The 19,814-nt window shown below is 35.2% G+C and overlaps 2 protein-coding genes across 2 annotated transcripts; both read left to right on the forward strand.

The window, feature by feature from the left end:
* The first annotated feature begins 3,044 nt into the window (after window positions 1-3,044).
* Window positions 3,045-7,517, forward strand: LOC128995926 (uncharacterized). The gene is made up of 3 exons (XM_054420987.1): window positions 3,045-3,071; window positions 5,374-7,377; window positions 7,503-7,517. Exons 1-3 carry the CDS (start codon window positions 3,045-3,047, stop codon window positions 7,515-7,517), a joined length of 2,046 nt encoding a protein of 681 aa, XP_054276962.1.
* Window positions 7,434-10,382, forward strand: LOC128982806 (uncharacterized). The gene is made up of 2 exons (XM_054401822.1): window positions 7,434-7,833; window positions 8,378-10,382. The coding sequence occupies exons 1-2, from the start codon at window positions 7,519-7,521 to the stop codon at window positions 8,528-8,530; spliced, it is 468 nt and encodes a 155-aa protein (XP_054257797.1). The 5' UTR covers window positions 7,434-7,518; the 3' UTR covers window positions 8,531-10,382.
* Window positions 10,383-19,814: the final 9,432 nt, after the last annotated feature.

Genomic DNA, 19,814 nt, shown 5'->3' on the forward strand with positions numbered 1-19,814 from the left:
TACATCTTACAGTTTTGTTGTAAAATATTTTGAACTGCTTCTGCTTCACTCAAATGTTTACAAATATAAACAATATACATTTTGTCATACCTGGCAATAAGTGTGAAAGATGAGAAACACTATATTATATGCATGTCAAATGTATTTCTGCATAGACCTGATGAATTCCATAATATGTTAATTTCTTAATCAAAGGTCCATCAGCCATCATTATTTAACTTTTAAGGCTTTTGGTCACGCAAATATCAATTTAAAACAACTTTCATAGAAGTTTATTTCCTAGCTGAGCATGTTTAAAAATAATTATATCAAAACAAACACATTGACAAGGTAATAGAAAATTCAAACAAAACAACTACCTAGCTCACAACTCACTATTAAGGGATAGTCTTGTCAACATTATTGTTTATACTAATTTCATAATAAGTCAAACATGATATTTTTTAAATATTGTTAATGCTATTTCTATTTTAATACAGCTAAAAGGAATTCACAGTATGGTATTGGTAGTGGATAGTTATACAATTCTGAGCCCAAGATACACTAGAATCGTATTGATCTGCGTAAAAGCGTACATCTTTATCGTCAACCAGAAAACCCTAATAAAGCCGTTTTAATATTCTATTAGATTTTCTTCCACAGTAACATGGTAACATCTGTAGAGGCTTTAGGGGTGGAGGTAAACACCAAAAGTTTACAAAGTTAAGAATCGTATCACCTAAATTCCTGTTATAATCAGTAAAACTCAAAAGATTTAACTATCAGAGATTTTAAAATTATCATTATACAGAAATCTCTGTTCTTACATGCGTGTCAAAATAAAATATATTCTAACGCTCGTAGAACGTACTTTTAAATACCTAATTGCAAAATCAACATTCAATTAATTATTTTAATCGTACTGAAAATAACTGTTTATATAGCATTTTATCTTCAATTGATCCATGTGCAACTGCCTCTTCTCACCAAACAAGATATGTCCAAAGCTTTTTCCGTCTTGGTTTCTTTTATTTGACAACTTGTCACAACCAAATATAGTATACAAAAAGCAGACTCACCAAAAAATATTTAATATTTATGTGTCCATGATTTACGATTTTGGCCATCTGTTTTCTTGGAAAATTAGAAAATATGCTAGGCGCGAAACTACAGTAGTGTACTACTATCATTTTTCAAGTTCCGTTAAATTCCAACATAAGTTAGGCTACTTGTCTCGAGGTTAATATCAACAATCGATTGTTAAACATTTCTAAGATGTTTATTAATTGTTTTCAATCAACCACCTTTGCAGTAGTTTATCAAACAATATACGTCTTTCCATACAATCTTTTTTTATAATTCATCTACCGAATAGCTAAGTAATTCCAAAGACTGTGTTGTATGAGGAAATACTACAATAGTGATGCATTATAGAAAAAACACTTACAGGAGCCGAGCGATATATTTGTGCCTGGGTGGGAACTGAAACGTCTCTTGTTTTTAAACTCAGAAAGTAGTTAACGTGTGACGGTGACGCAGGTGGCTGCACCGCGGCAATGACGGTCGTCGCGCGACTGAGAACTAGCGCCGCGGCGCCGCGCCGAGCATGCGCAATCTCTACCGCTGTTGTACAACTAAACAGTAGTTATCTGGCTTTGTTTACGCCCAGCACCCTACTTATCCTTAAGTGAAACTATCCGGAGCAATCAGGGTGGTACGCCATCCTGAAAATTGAATTTTTAAAGAAACAAGTGAATAAAGGCAGTTCCTTTAGGCTGAATACTCAGCGCCCCCTGAGAATTATTGTGTGGAATGGAAACTAAGAGTTTATGCGAAAAAAATTTAAGTCATGGTAGGTACTAACAAACACATAAAGTTAGTAAGCAATTTAGATAGCGGATAAAAAAATTATTAGAAATAGTATAAAAGCTGCGTAAAGAAGCAAGGTCTGTGAGTGGCTGATGACTGTAACGTCCTACAGTCATCAGCCACTCAAAGACCTTGATTTATACGCTGCATTTTAGTCTGCAGAGGCTATAATTCGCTCGCCTTACATTTAAATTCACCTCTTACCTCAAACACCGCCATAATAGCTATCAACATACACTTTTATTCATATATAGAATAATATACAATAGTATATTTCGTACCTAGGGCCGGAAATGAGGTTTTGCCGACTCAAACTTAAAACGATCGAGAGCTGAAAACCCATTTTTGGTCCGTGGTACAAACACTATTTTTCACCACACTACTACTATTCACAATAATAATTAATGCACACTAATAGTCAACGCAACTTTAAGGTTATGTGAAGAAGCAATTTCAGGAATCAGCAAAAATAACAAACTAGCGTCTAGATACTCAGAGCAACGAGTCGGCTCACCGGAGCAACAGACGTGGTGGGGAGCGGTGAGGAAACGATGACGCCATTACTTAGTGCAAGCATTTACCATGGGTAGCTCGAACGGTGACGTCATCGCTTACTTCCAGCTTTCACCACTACTGGTAGCTTCAAGTTCGTCTGTCGTCTGCTCCTGCTTTACCTAAAGTTAACTGCGCATAAAGAAAAGAACGGACCTAAGACAAGAGTGGTTTACTTTTGTAATTGTATTGTCCTTTTATCAATATCATCATTCAAATTCTAACTAAAACTGATGTCAGATCCGTCAAATGGATTTTCCAACGCCAAGGTGAGTTAACGCAACAGATTTTTCATTGAATTCTAGTTTATTGCTTTGCAGCTGGATTTTTAAACTTGTAACTTAGGCTATCTACCACCGAGGTTGTTTATGTAAAAGATTCCTAAACTAATGATTAGAACACCAATAATAAAGAAACCAAATGCACAGTTAGTTTAGATAAATGTTGCATATCATCATAGACTAAGCAACGGAGTATGTTTTATCTATGATATCACTCTGTATTCTGTATTTTGTTTCAGAATTTTCACCGTTACTGTTAATAAATAAAACTCACAAATAAATGACGAAATGACTCAAGCAAAAGTGGTTTATTTTTGTAATTTTACTATTTTATCAATATCATTCAAATTATAACTGAAACTGATGTCAGATGGATTTTCCAATGCCAAGGTAAGTTAAAGCAACCGGGTTTTTCATTAGGCAAAGCATACACGTCCGGTAACCCGACGTGGATTAGACGTCCGGCAATTACTGTCATAACCTAACCTAACCAACCAAACTTGCTGATAATGAAAAAATCGAATTAAGGTTAAATTCTTTCTCTATAAAAAAAATTATAAATGCCAAAAATTCTAATAAAAGATGTACAGTTAAGAAGAAATGGTATTCAATGCAAAATCTTCGACAAATAGTTAAAGTCACTAATGGGATTTGAACCCTGGACCTCTTGCATATCAGCCGAGCACCATATCCACTACACCACGACCACCGATGGCTGATCATTGTATTGTTGTGGTAAAGGCGTTCCAAAGATTCAAAGATTCAAAGATTTTATTAGGCCATTAAGTTTGTACAATAGGCTACGTCAAAGTACAATAAAAATTCAATAAAACTAAATATAAAAAGGAAAACAAACCAAACAAAACTGCAAATCAAAACAGCAAACCATGCAAAGGTAAATAAAAATTAGGCATACCTTTTTTTATCATCGGGTCCATGCACTACATGATATTTTAACCCTTCAAAGCCTCAAAATACTCGTCAAATTTATAAAAAGGATTTGTTATCAGCCAATTCTTTAACACTTTCATAAACTTCAATTTTGGCAAGTTTCTAATGGTAACAGGCAGAGCATTGAAAAATTTGAAACCTGAAACAGGGAAACACTTTTGACTTTTACTTAGCCTGTTGCTAGGAGTATGTACATCATTACAAGTTCTAGTGCTATACGGATGGATGTCTCTATTGAAAATAAGATCATTTTCCATCGATTTGATAGCTTCTAAGCACTGGTAAATATATACATTGATGACACTCATGATCTGCATATCAACAAAAAATGTTCTACAATGTGCTCTAAAAGGCAAATTACACATCACACGAATTGCTCTTTTTTGTAGCAAGAGGACCTTCTGAACCTGTGGGGAGTGACCCCAAAGCCTGGTTCCATACACAACGTGTGACTGAAAAAAAGAGAAAAATGCTAGTCTCACAAAGTCAGGAGGCAATTCAGATGTTAATTTCCTCAAAAGACAAATTACTCTGTTAAGTTTAGTACATAGGGCGTTGACATGTTCATCCCACACAAGCTCAGAGTCCAAAGTAAAGCCCAAGAGTTTGACAGAGTCACAAACAGAATTAGTTTTACTTAAGCTAAACATTATTTCTTGGGTTTTCTTGTCATTAAGAGCCAATTTGTTCCCTGAAAACCATTCAGAAGCTATGTTAAACAATCTTTTTGCGGAGTTACTGGCAATTACAGGATCAATGTGCTTTGCAAACAAGGTTGTGTCATCAGCATAGAGCAGTACATCGTTTGAAACAGAAAAACAGAGGTCATTCATTGCTATAATGAACAAAAAAGGCCCCAGTACTGAGCCCTGGGGCACCCCGTGTTTGACTGGCAGGGCGCCTGAATGAACACCTGACCAACTTACAATTTGGAATCTATCTGCAAGATATGAATTGACCACCTTGAGGGCACTCTCGCCAAACCCATATTTTTGTAGTTTTTTAAGTAAAACATCATGTGGTATACAATCAAATGCTCGAGACAAATCGCACAGCAAAACAGAAACAGAAGATTTGCTTTCAAATGCCTCCAGTATGACCCTCACAAGGGAGTCAACTGCCGAAACAGTCGACAAACCCCTCCGAAAGCCATGCTGGGCAGGAACAAGGAGATTGTGCTCCTCAAAGTGGTTACTCAGCTGCTGCAACATCACAGCCTCAAACACTTTACCTAAAACAGGTATCAAAGACACTGGTCTATAGCTAGAAAGATCTTTTTTAGGGCCCTTTTTATATACGGGAACAGTTCTAATAATGTTGTTTTAAATAATTTTAAATAATGTTAATGTTAAATAATGTTTTAATTTTAAATAATGTTGTTGTTTTAATAATTCTTACAATTATTTAAAAGCCAATTTTGCACCAATATGCTTCCTGCGCCCTCAGCAGGGGCCTCTGCAAACAATACCTTGCTACGTCTCTGTTTGCAACAAAACATGTAAGCTACTGCAATCCAAGCAATCTTTATCATTGGACTATTTGACGGAGGTACGTAAAAACCTACTAGGCCTATTGTCTAATATAACATTCCAGGGGCTATAAACATGAAGTTTGACTAAAAATATACATCTCAAGTCATAGCGTGAAAGACATAATTTACTAACTCCGATGTTCAATAAAATATTCCTTTACCTCATATTATATAATTATAAATGCAATAATTTTATGAAATTTGTTTCAGATGAGCGCAGCAACATCCACTTTTAAATGTCAGTTCTGCGATAAAGAATTTAAGACCAAATATAACTGGCAAAGACACTTAAAAACTGTACATAAAAGGAACTCGGCTGGGGACCTTTTACAGGATTTGAAAGAAAAAAGATTTGTTTGTGCAATCTGTGACAAAAGCTATGTTGAGAAAAGAAATTTAGATCATCATATAAACAGTGTACATTTGCTCTCTGAGGTCAAACGACAAAAGAAATTCAAATGCTCCTCATGCACTTTTCAAACTGCTTATCAAATCAATTTAAAGCGCCACTTTTCAAGAAAACACGAAAACCAGTTGATCCAACCTACAACGTCACGGAAGTATGAATGTCAAGAATGTACAGCCAGCTTTTCTCACAAGAAAAATCTTAATTATCATAAAAGAAAGTTCCACAGTAATGACATACCATTTTTTTATATTAAAAGAAAATGCCCTGCATGTCCTTACATTTCCACACAGAAATCAAAAAAAGAGATCCACGAGCATTTTGAAAAAATTCACAATGTCCCGATTCGAACTAGAAGACATAAGTTTAACTCTATTGAAGAGTTCAATATTTGGAAAATTGACCTAGAAAAGGCTTCCACGGCATCATATGTGAAACGTTTTTCTAATGAAACTGTAGCCTATTACCAGTGCCACAGATGTGGCTACCACAGATCACGAGGTCATACAAAACGACACATCAAATTGTCAGGATCGTGCAAAATAAATGGATACTGTCCATCAAATTTGACTGTCAGAATCAAGAAAAATGAAGTCCTCGTACACCATGTCTCATCACATTTTGGACATAGGAATGAGCTGAGACACATCAGACTATCTCGTGAAGAGAGAAGGTCAATAGCCCTTCAATTAGCCAACAAAAAACCACATGAAGAAATCTTAAAATCTATCAGAGGATCAATATCAGATTTTGAACTACAAAGAATTCATCTAACAAACAAAAAAGATATCATAAACATAGAAAGCAGCTTCAATCTGCATTCAGATTCTATAAAACACCCTTTTGATCCTGTTAGCATTGCAGCTTGGGTCCAAGAACTGACCAACTCAAGTTATATTTCAAGAATTAAATATAAAGCTCAGGGTGAAGAAAGTGAAGACTTCCCATATCTCTCAAAAGATGATTTTCTTTTAATATTCATGACAAAAACCCAACATGCAATGCTAAAAAAATTTGGCCAGCACACTGTTTGTATTGATGGCACTCATGGGCTCAATAATTATGACTTTCAATTGTTTACCCTTCTAACTTTGGATGAAACCAGGGAAGGTTTCCCAGTAGCGTTCATGTTTACAAACAAAAGCGATAAAGAAGTGATGAAATTGTTTTTCAACGAAATAAAATCTGAAGTGGGGCAAATTGACACAAATGCTTTTATGTCGGACATGGATGAAACTTTTTACACGGCATGGAGAGAAGTCATGTGTCCCGCAAAACACAGGCTATTTTGTACATGGCATGTGTTAAGAGCCTGGCGTAAGCAGATCGTGCAAAAAGTGAAAAATACGGAAAAGCGAAAATATGTAGAAGGACTTTTACAAACCTTAATTTATGAATTTGATCTTAACACTTTTGAAAAAATCCTTCCAAAAACAATGGAAGTTTTAAAAAGCGATGTCGATCTTTTAGATTTTTCTAATTATTTCGAAAAGGAGTACGTTGCTAATGAAAGATTTAAGTATTGGGCGTACTGCTACAGATTGCATGTTGGAATCAATACCAACATGTCAATTGAGAACTTCAACAAAGTTCTTAAATATTGTTATTTAAGGGGTAAGAAAATACGCAGACTTGATAAAACTCTCTGTGCAATCTTAAATCTGCTGAAAGATAAAGTTTTTGACCTCATAATAAAGCTGAACAGAGGGAAACTAGTAAGGAAATTGCAATTGCTTAGGAAAAACCATAAACGAAGTCTGACGATCCCTAAGGAAAAGATAGTGAATGTTGGATGCAACAAATGGCAAGTTTGTTCTTCAGAACAGACTGAAATATATTCAGTGACACGTATAAAAATGTGTAATACATGTCAGCTGTTATGTGACCATTGTGATTCTTGTTTTCACGAGTTTGTTTGTTCATGTCCTGACAGTTGTATCAAAAATAATATGTGTAAGCATATCCATGCTGTGGCATGCACATTACCGAAAGAAAGAGAAAACACCAATTATGATTGTGGTAACATGGAAATTAATTTTGATTTTGTCGAAGAGGAGAGCAACTTGTTGGAAGAAGTAAGCCAACCAGTCGAGCCTAACTTATCTCTTGAAAACATCAAGAAGAAAATTGCAGATGAAGTCGAAAATATCACAAGAAGAGTGACAAACATGGATCAAGGGATCTACATTTTGCAAGAGTTGAAGAAAATGTCTACCACAGTTGATGCTATGAATTTACCTTCAACTTCCACATCAACTCTAAAGGTATCTCATAATAGTCCTTAATTTTCTAAAGGCTGCAAATTTTTAAACAAGCTTTGATACATGTTAGTACTGCATATTTATGTAAAGGGTAAGAATTTGAAATGTCCATGATTCAGTTAAGTAAAAATAACAGGTGCACAAATTTTGTTTAAACTTTAAATCTGGGATAAATATTCTGAAATATTAAGTTACCTGAAAAGGTAGGCTACCTTCAAATTGTAAATACTCATACCTCAGAAGATTCTTTACTGCTTAGATTATTAAAGTTTACCTCATGGGTTAATACGTAAAAAGGTATTTATTTACCCTCATAATGCAAATGGATTATTTATGTTGACTTATTCAATTTTCCAAAATGGTATATTGCTTCACTGATCGATACGTTATAGCTAATAATTAATAAACCAACTATTTCAACTGGGCCTAAATGGTAATTCCATTCACTATTCAATGCTTTCAACCCTACACGAAGAACGGGTTTAGCAAATAATTAGTAACGTAACTGACCTAACGAAAGTAATAATCTGATTGTCTTACTTTGCAGATCACCAGCTCTGTGTCACCAGCAAATGCAAATATCATCCAACAAAGGAGATTTACTTCCACTAAGAAAGTGAACAGAAAATCTCAAAAGTTCAATAACAAGAAGATATCCAAGAGGAAGAGAGATGAAATAGCATTTAATCTGCTTCATTAATTCTTCATTTTGCACCGACACTGTTACTATAGAGATTGTTATTTTTTATATACGTTAACTACAAGAGGACGTTTCTCTGGAGGACCAAAACCCCCCACCACTGCGCCCTGTGGGAAAGCGGAATTTAACCCACCAGTAGCACAGACTTTTTCAAATATGTAGGCCTACATCTTTTGTTAGAATTTGAGGCATAGGCTATTTATAATTTTATTTTATGAACAGAACTATTTTTAATTTACTAGTAAACCTTCATTAGATTTTTTTCTTATATCTCTTTTAAATTATCAGCATCTTTTCCGCGTTCCCGCTTCCGCGCCTAGGATAACTCAGCTTAAGGGGACACATTATAAAGCAATTTTTATTAGGGTGGATTATATTGAACTTTAGCCATAAACAATAGCTTACATTACACTAAAATGTTAGTTAGGTGCATTTTAAGACAAAAATTAATCTCTTGACACTTAATAAATCCTCATCTTATGTACACAAAAGGTACTAAAGTATATGTACAATGCTGAATTATATTGATAGATTAGCCTATAAAGCAAGTGTAGGCTTTGGCATTTGTCAATTTGCAACATTTATCGACAGGTGACACGCTACATGCTGATCCAATCTTTAACCAACTTAATTGCAATTCATAACCCTATCAAATGAATTTGCTAAACTTAGCTTAGTTTTAAAGCGTCAGGTTGTATCTATACCATATAACATTGTAAACAATAACATAATTGGCTTCCTTTGTAAAAGCCATGAATAATTCTAGTATGTTAAAAAATAAGGTTTCCGAGGGAGCCGCAATTGTTTTGAGTTTTATCTTCATTTAAGAGGAAGCCATTAGATTCAAACCAAATAGAGGCTTGTTAAAGATTGTTTAAGGTTGGGATTAATATTAAAACATGTTGTATCATCTGCATACAAATAAGTTTTACTTGTTAGAAAAACATGTTTTTTTAATTAGAAGTGTATGCATCATATCTGTTGCAGACATGAATCTTAGTTCAATGGGCGGGGCTTAGGCTTTGTACCTGTGACATGCACATTTTCGGTTGGTTGAAAGTTATTAGAGAGTTTTTATTATAACGATATCGTTAATTAATAAGGTTTATGTGGTCACATCAACTTATAGAACCGTACAAATAATTTTTATAATATACTAATTCATTCATATTTCTCAGAAGTGTTCGCATTAACAATTGCAGACATGAATGTTGGTCCAGTGGGCGGGGCTTAATCTTTATAACGGGAATATTCATATTTTGGGTTAGTTTAAAGTAATGAGACAGTTTTTATTGTAATCATTTTGGTAATTACAAAGGGTTATAGGGTCGCTTCCATTTTTAAAAGCGCTCACGGTATGGTATTTCATCACTTTGCACAGCTGTGAGTCTATAACAAACAGTTTGAATCAATACCATGTTAGGCTCATTACATGGGACATTTTTAGAGATATTGGCTTGTTAGAATTGTATTTTGTTATGTTTTTTATTAAGATATATGTGGTCGCATCCATTTTTAGAAGCGCTCACGGCATTACATTTAGCTTCGCATTGCTGCAAATTCACTACAAATGTTTGAATCAGGTCTGAATGAAATGAATCTTAGACCAGAGGGCAGGTCTTAAGTTCAATACATAGGAAATGAACATTTGCAATTAACATAGACCTATTGACCTATTAAAAATGTAATTATTATGTTGTTTATATAAAGGTATATGTGGTCACAACCATTTAGTTAGAAAAACATTACAACTAAAAACAAATTGTACCTTACTTTCAACAATAGGCAGAGGCTAAGTCTTGTACATACATGTAATATAAAACATATAAATAAAATGTTGTTTAAGTATTAACTACATTCATTATTTACCCCTAAAACCTACTTCTTTTGGGTTGTGAAGGGCTGTGTGCGAAAAGATATAGGCCTATTTAAGTTGTTCGTGATCTCGACTTTACTGATTTTTCTATCAGTCTAAAAGAATTGGACTGTAAATATTCTATAATTTAATTATATTCATGGATTAAAACTTTATTTTCTGGAGGAGGTATAAGCTCATCATGGTCAATATAGGATAGCTGTATGTTATAAAAGGTGATATGACAAACACTAAACTTGGCTACGGTTGGTAAACCAGTTGGCCTACAGATATCATAGAATTCATTTCAACATTTAACTAGGACTTATTTACATCAAAATTTGAGCAGTTGCAGATTTAATTGAATCTATTTTGATTATCTAATCTTAAATAGTTTTAAATACATTATTAATTTTGAATCAACAGCTTGGGCATACCGGTACTGTGAGAGGACAAATCTGTGAAGGGTTGGTTAATCATGAGTTCTTCAACCTAATAACTTCAATTACTAAAAATAGTTAATCGTAAGATAAATCTGAGAATTAAGACGCTAGTAATTATTTAAAAATAGCCTGCCATTAAGTTATTTGACAGCTATAATATGTTATTATTTCTATAATTATGATTCCTTATAAGATAAGACTACTGTACGCATTGAAAACAAGGTTTGACCGAAAAACTGCAATGGTGCTGATTTATTAATGGCAAAATTTAATATTCAACTCCCAAACAAAAATTTGCCTGAGATGACATCAACAATCATTCTTAGTTTATTCCAACCAATCCTAAAAGTCAATTTGCTATTTTCATTTGGTTTACCAAACTCGGGACTCGCCACATGACAGGGCTAGCAGACAGCCTAGCTTGACAGCTAGAGCTTTCGCTAAGAGCGCTATCCACGGTGAAGGTTTGTATTAAGTAATGACGTCATCGTTTCCCCACCACTCCCCACTCCGACTGTTGCTCCGGTGAGCCGACTCGTTGCTCTGAGTATCTAGACGCTAGTAAATAACAATAAACAGTTGCTAGGCAACGGCGAAAATGAAACAATTCTATTGCAATGCTATGGATATTGTTTGTGTATTTAATATGCAAGCGGGCAGCTGATTTTGCGGCCCTAGGGATGTAAAAACATGCTCGGTCCCCAAATGACGATGACAGCTGGCATGGCCAGCAACACCTAACTTTCACTTAACAGCTGTTTACTTTCATAAGAGCATAGTTTTTCTCATAACAACACGGGTAATGGACCAATGAGGTTCAAGGATTGAGAGAAAAGAAGTAAATTGTAATACTTCGAACGTCAACTAATCAGCTGATCAGTTGACAATTTTAATAATTGTTGATCCGACTTGTTCCTGTTGATACTCGTGTATTCTTAACCTAAGTTGGTGGAATTTAAAGGGAGGTGGATTGAACTGATTAAAAAATTACAGTTAGTAAAAGTGAAGTTGACGAGATGGAAATGAGAGCACAAACTGTGTTTGCTCATCTTTTGCCACCAAACTCGAAACAAAGGTATGAAATTACATACCAGCAATTCATTAAATGGACGAAACAAAATAAGGTTAAATTGATAATTGAAAATGTGCTTCTGGTTTATTTTGAAAAACTCTCAACCACTTTTTCACCAAACTCGTTGTGGACCACATATTCGATGCTGAGATGTAACTGTAAATTAACTGTTTCACTATATTTATCAGTTGTCCAAAAAATGCAATACTTTCTTAATAGTACCTGATACATTAATTATGGTAAGAATGCTGCTAGCAGAACCTATTCCCTGAAAAAAGGAAAGGAATTGTTTTATAAACACGTAATTACATGAAACCAGCTGATTATACAAGTCGTTGCATCACTTTAAGTGGCAATGACAATAAACGAAAACATAACCTCTCTAAGAAGTAATGAGTAGTGATTTTTAGTAATTAAAAAACTGTCGTAGGTAAAGTAGGTAGTGTACGCATCTCGCGTTAATAGTCTTTACGACACTCGTAGAAGTTTTTAAGGCACACGCCAAGGCTCGTGCCTTAAATTTTCTACTCGTGTCGTAAAGACTAACTTAACGCAATCGTTGCGTAAACTACTATTACTGTTGCTTAAGGTTGTTTATTTGTTAAATAAGATTATACATATGTGTTTATATATTTCTAGCTGTAACCCGCGGGCTTTGTCCCGTTTAACTTCTTAATTTTCAAGATGATCTCGTTCGCATGGCTCAATCACGTCCTGGTTGAAGTTCGTTCGCTACGCTCACTCACCTTTAGGTTGGAGCTCGTTCGCTGCGCTCACTTGCCTTCAGGTTATCTCGTTCACTACGCTAACTCGTCTCCAGGTTGAAGTTCGTTCGCCATCTTCACTCACCTTTTGGTTGCAAATTAGCTGTTGTCATAAATGTAAAAGAAATAATAGTGCTGCACCCTGTTGGTAATCCTTGTAACTTTAATGCTATTGAACATCATAGAACAGAACCAACTTGTTTAATTGAAACAGCTGTTAAGATTCATTAATTCCATTTCTCATAAGGTTAACATGGGAAACTCCAGAGCCACTGGGGTGGAGCCGATTGGACGGATCACGAAATTGATGGTGTATAAACCTATTCCATGAAATTCTACACGTATGTACCAAGTTTCGTGGCAATCGGTTCAGCGGTGTCTGAGTTTATCACTGCCAAACATATATATATAAACATCCACTTTTATACTTATAGATACAGGGTGGTAATAAAGTCCGAAGACAGTTAAATATTTTCTAAACGACAACAGATAAATCAATAAGATTTGATACATCAACACCACACCTAAAATCTACTTTTTTTAGGAAATATCAGTTTTCTGTCATATCATTGGGACGTCCCGCAAGGAGTCAAGAATCAAGAATCAAGAATCAAGAACCAAGAATATTTATTTGCCATTAAACAACAGAACGTTACAATAGGCATCGACAGTGCAAAAATACATCACAGCCAGTCTATAATACAATCAGTAATAGCGTCTAAAAATTCATCTACAGTGTAGAAAGCCTTACTTTTTAACCATTTTGTAATTACAGCATTAAATTTCTTAATTGGCAACAGCCTCACAATCTCTGGCAGTTTATTGAAGAACAGTTGTTGGTATTTATGGCTCTTAAAGTACTTGTGCAGTCTAATATTAGGTTTAACAAGATTACCTCTATTTCTTGTGTCATGATCATGAACTGATAACTGTTGATTAAAAGTTTCTAAATTAGATTTTACAAAAATAAGATTGCTGTGGATGTAAATACAAGCAAGGGTCATTATATTAAATAGTGGAAAAATTGTTCTACAAGAGTCTGAAGAATCTAGCCCAGCCATAACTCTGAGAGCCTTTTTCTGCCATATGAAAGCATCTATGGCAGAGGGTGAGTTGCCCCAGAGCTTTATTCCATACAATTGATGTGTGTGGAATAGACCAAAGTAGGTCATAAGCAACACATCTTCACTGACACATGTTTTCAGTTTTCGCAGTAGACACACTACTCTTGACAGCTTTTTACATAGACTATTTACATGTACATCCCATGAGAGTTTACTATCTAAATAGATACCTAGTAAATTAACAGGTTTAAATAAATCTTCATCACAGTTAATATCTATCACATTTTTCAAAGAAAATAAAATATGTACGGTTTTGTCATTGTTTAAAACTAGGTTATTTGCTGAGAACCACTCTTGGGCCTGTGCCAAAGCTCTATTCCGTTTTGTCAAAACATTTTCCAGATTAAGATCAGAATGAACAAGGGTTGTATCATCAGCGTACAGTATTGACATGGCAGTGCTATTACAGCTGAAGTCATTCACAAAAACTAAAAACAAAAAAGGTCTAAGTACGGATCCTTGTGGCACTCCGGCATGTATATTTGCAAAGTTTGAAACCCTATTATCTAAACTAACAAATTGTTTTCTATTACTAAGGTAACTTTCATTAAGCTTCAACTCCATATTTCCAACCCCATAAAAGTCTAACTTCTTACATAGAATAACATGTGATACAGTGTCGAAGGCTTTACTTAAATCTAAAAGGCTAGAACTCACAAAACACTTGCTCTCAAAACTATTCAAAATGTGATTTACGACAGATTCTACAGCATCCACCGTAGAGTGCTTAGGCCTGAAACCAAATTGGTAACTATACAACAAATTATTATCCACAAAGTATTTATAAAGTTGAGTAACTAAACAAGATTCTACAATTTTACTTAAAATAGGAACAATGGTAATAGGTCTATAATTTTCAGGGTTTTCTTTATCACCTTTCTTATAAATAGGGGTAACTTTAGATGTCTTCAGGCAATCTGGAAAACAACCTTGGGCAAGAATTAAATTAATGAGATAGGTCAGAGGTTCTAAAATTAAACATATTATATTTTTAATTACACAGTTTGAAATACCATACACATCTTCGCTACGGGAATTACTCATTTTACCAACAACAGCCTCCACAGTTTTTTCTTCAACAAGTTCCCATTGAAATTTATTGTTATTGTCATCTACTGTTACAAAGTTACAATTGTTTAGGTATTTAGAGTAGGCTACACTATTAACATTTGGGTCTTTGCCCTTCATGACATTTGCAGAGACGTTTACAAAATAAGTATTAAATATATCTGGACAAATAGGTATTTGAGGTTTTGTTACTACTTCTAGCTTACATTCCTTCTTAGCAACTGTCCAAGCAGCTTTGCATAGATTTTTTGCATTGGCAATATACTTATCACTGGCTGATTTCTTAGCCTTACTGATGGCTAAGTTATAAACTTTTTTTAAACACTTAAAACTCTCTTTGTCTTCTAACATTTTGGTATGCTTCCATTTATCTCTTAGGGCTAACAAGTGGCTTCTCATTTTATTCAGTTCTGGTGTAAACCATTTAAGACCTACAGCTAATTTCTGTTTATTATTTACAGCTACTTTAGGACAACAAATATTATAGTACATAGTCAAAACATTTATTAAATTATCAGCAGCGTCATTTGCATTTATACTACCATATAGATTACTCCAGTCGTTACCTGCTAAACATTCCTTAAAATTAAGCATCCTTTCCTCTGAACACAATCGTTTCAGACGCTTAACTGAAGGTTGGCTCTCACCTTTAACTGAATGTGATTCATTCATTAGTTTCCATTTTACCCACACCTCAGCATGGTCAGAGATAATATCTGGTTCCAAGAGGGAAACATCTAAGAAATCAGCAGCTACATTTGTAACTATGTTATCCAGACATGCCTTTAGCCTAGTAGGAGCATGGTTTGAGCAGAATATATCAAAAGATCTTAGCAAGTTTAGATATTCTTGTGTTTCGGATTCATCAGTTTTCAATATATCAACATTATGATCTCCTGTTAGAATGAAGTACTTAGTACAATATGGCTTATTGGTTAAAACATTTAAAACATTCTGAATAAACTGCTTAAAATTAGAATCAGGAGTACGGTATACACATAATAATATAGCATTAACATCATAAAAAATCGTAGCCACGGCCTCAAAAACAGAAGTAGCACAAAAAGCAGAAATGTCAATTTTTCTGAAGTTCATACCTTTCTTTGCGAAGATAGACGAACCACCATATGGATGTTCTCTGCAGAAAGATCCCGCCATCTCATAATCTTCTGGGACATATAAAGGGGCTTCTTCTTTCAACAGCCAATGTTCATTGATGCAGATAATATCACTAGGTTTCAGTAGTAAAATTGCTTCTAATTGATGCAATTTATGCCTTAAAGATTGTATATTAATTGTACAAATGTTCAAAAATGTTTCTTTTACTTTAGGCAATACAGGGTTAACCTTAGGCTTACAATACTGACTTGATAGTTCTTTACTAAAACCTAGTGGAGTGAACGTAAAAAATTGTCCTTAGACCTGTTTGTTTCACTGGGCCTATTTCTGGCAGGCCGATATTTACCAATAACACAGCCTTCCGGCCATAAATTTGTATGCATTAAGTCTTCCCGAGCCTCATAAGGTATTCCAACTTTGAAAGAACTATAGGTGTTATATCTCGTAGTCAACTTTTCACTAGCATATGAGGGACCAGGTTTTAACTCGGTCAGGTAGGTAATAATGGACTCAGCAGAAGCCGAAGGTTCAAGTCCTTCAAGAGTCAGAAGGAAATCTTAAATAGAAGCATAGGTTGATATGTACATCAAATTAAAGGTCTTTACTAGCAGAATATAATGCCACAAATTTGAACTCAAACGGACAACCGAGCCAAGAATGGCAGTTGTTCAAAGATTCATTTAATTTGCATTGCTATTATACGCTTACTCCTAAGGGGGCACAGCCCTAGGAATCGGAAGAAAATTGTTAAAGTAAGCATAGGTCGATATGCACATCAAATTAAAGGTCTTTACTAGTAGATTACAATGCCGTAAATACAAGCTCAAAAGAACGCATGAGTAAAAAATGGCAGTCGTTCAAAGATTCAAAATGGCAGATTCAAGAAGTCTTTGAACGGTTGCCATTTTCCGCAGGATCAACCTTTTAAAGTGCGGTTTGCGGCATTGTATTCTATTGAAAAAAACTTTCAATTTGAAGTATATTGACCTATGATTCTATTTAAGATTTTCTTCCGACTCCTTGTGGGCCGTCCCCCTGAACAGTTATTGGATCACTGAATATGTGTTAAAATACAGTTTTATGCTCTGTAACTTTGTACCAAGTATTGTAGCTCTATATACATTATTTTTTTTTAAATATTTAACTGTCTTTGGACTTAATTATATATTTTTAAGAGCTCCTGACATGTTGAGTTTAGATTTACACATTATTTACAAACTGTGCACCCGTTTTTGACATATGGACAATAAACAGTACATTATTTCCTGCTGGTAAGAGCTCTTCCCTCGAGCACGGTTCACGGACTTGCAGACCCGTGTGCACCGAGTTCGTCATGTCCAAGTTCGTCACATAGGAAAATCAATGAGCCGTACTACAGCTAGCGTCAGCTAAGCTGGCTCGTGACCGATCGATAGAAATTCTGTACTAGCCTAGGTTAAAAATATTGTCTGCCGTCATGCGGGTTGCGTCTACTGCCCACACTACTCTCTTGAAGGCGCTTCAGTAGACGGCATACATAATGCTAGATGTGTTTGTCCATTAACAATTAATAAACTAAACTTTCTAAACACTTTTTATGAACAGTTGTTAATGTAACTAGGGAGCATGGGTGCTTAGGTTGCGCTTTTTATGATTTGTTTTACTAATAGAGCTAATAGTGACGGAAAATGGTTGCAACATAGATGAAGTAATATAAAATTAGCTAGCGTCAGCTAGCGTCAGCTAAGGTGGCTCATGGCGGCCTGTGGGCCTGGCACGGCACTATAGGCGGGGGGAGGGTGGAAACTAGCTTAAGACCGTTCTGAGAACATGGGGGTGAGGTCCCGCGTTCCGACCGGCCAACTCTGCGAACATCTCGGCTGACTCACGGGGTTGACGTCCTAAACAAACTATGACTAATAGAGAGGGCGCTGTTATGACAAATCTTGTACGTTGTACTGTGTCTTTACTCAGTAGTGAGTTTTGCTTGTGCAGTGTCACAGTGGATCGTGAAGTGGACTGTTTTCATAACGAAACGTGTGTGAGTTTTTTTGTCATGGCAGAATTTAAATCGAAAGTAGGGATTGGTGGTAAGGTTTTAAATAGTCAGAGTAGGGAAATCGTGGCAAATGTTTATACATTTATGAAAGAGGAGTGCAAGAGCGGCATTACAATACCACTACAGAAGGCGAGGGAGCGGACCGCAGCAGCAACCGGTGTATCTCCGTGTAGTAGCAGTTGCGCCGAGTAGCATTTGCGCCGCGGATTAAACCGTGCTTCCAGCGCCGCGGAGTTTGATTAGTTCAATGATGCAGAAGTGACGAGGGTCATAATTACTTACACATTACTTGACTGAGTTGCTTGTAAATAGTGTCGTTTTCCATACTCCTAATTAACTTGTACTAGTAGTGCACTGTTGCACAAAAAAAATGATGAAACACTTGTATACCACCACATGCAGTATTGAGTTAGTATAGATATTTTTCCTGAGCTATAATTATTATGACCAGTAGATATTTTCTACTTATCACATTACTAATTTAGGAGAAAGGGGGACTTTTGTTTTCCTATGAAATTTTTTGAAAATAGTTGCACCAGGATAGTCTGCGGTGCTATGTGGAATGCAAACAGCTCGTCATATTGGTATTAGGGGGATTTGCTAGGGGTATATATCCCCATACCTTTCGTAGTAACCCACTCCCTAATGTTACCTTTGGTCACTCAATGGTGTTGTCATTGTCAGTTTTGAGTAGAATTTAGCAAAATGAACATCGTAGAATCCACAAAGAAGGGCTCAGTTTTCAATCATTTCGTCTACTACAATTCTGTAGCCTACATTATATCATCGATATGTCGCACAATTGATAAGAATGCAACAATAAGCTACAATAAAACCTTTCTGAAACCTCTAACCGAATAAATGAATCGATAAATAATGTCGAACCATGCAATTACTTACAATCGACATTTACAACTGTTCACAACAGTTGACTTGTACTCCCTAGGGACTAAAAAGGCTTTTTACAACTGGTGATTAAAAACGTTATATAGTTTAGACCCATATGGTTTCGTCTTTTGTTTGCTATCTAAAGGTTATACATCGAAGTGAAGGATCACGGGTTCATACATAAAACCCCATTATAAAAAGGTTTGTCATAATTACAGGTTCTAAAAAAGTTAACCATGTAAATAAATCAATAACTTTGAGGGGGGGGCAAGCCCAAATTGACACTTTTAGCTACCATTCGTCCGTCTGCTATATCATAAGATGTACAAGGACACCTAAATCGAAAACATTGGTTAATCAAAACGGGTTAAAAGTTATTTCACAAAAAAAACCTTATGGTATCAGGTTCACAGTTTCATTGTGTGATAACACTTAACTAAACAGACAATACCCCCGCCACAGCAAACCTGCCGACTAAGTGAATTTCTATTTGTCTGAATTGATTTTCAATTGAATGTATGTAAATAAAATTAGGTTTAACGAGTACCTAGGTTAGCTGCTACAAGGAAACTATTAAAGTGGAGTTTTAGTAAAACATGAATAGCTTAGTATAAAATAAATAAATTTGCAAAGTTTGATCAAAATATATCCATAAACAAGCAAACTAAAATTACTCAAGTTATCGCGTTCACGGACGTATATAAATCTATACAAAATGAAAAAGTAAATTGGTCACGGGCCTAGGTCTTACGGTGCCACCTACGGTAATAACATCAATTTTTTGCGAATTTAACATTATGGTACAGAAGACGTTAGTATCGTTAATTTATTTATATTATACCTATATGTGTAGGCAAATAGCAACAGGTTTCATTCCAATATCGGTGGTTCGTAAACTTAATCCAGGTGATTC

This window comes from Macrosteles quadrilineatus, unplaced genomic scaffold (genome assembly GCF_028750875.1).
Source record: "Macrosteles quadrilineatus isolate MER2022 unplaced genomic scaffold, UCM_ALF_1.0 Scaffold_1__1_contigs__length_201487025, whole genome shotgun sequence".
Lineage (NCBI taxonomy): Eukaryota > Metazoa > Arthropoda > Insecta > Hemiptera > Cicadellidae > Macrosteles > Macrosteles quadrilineatus.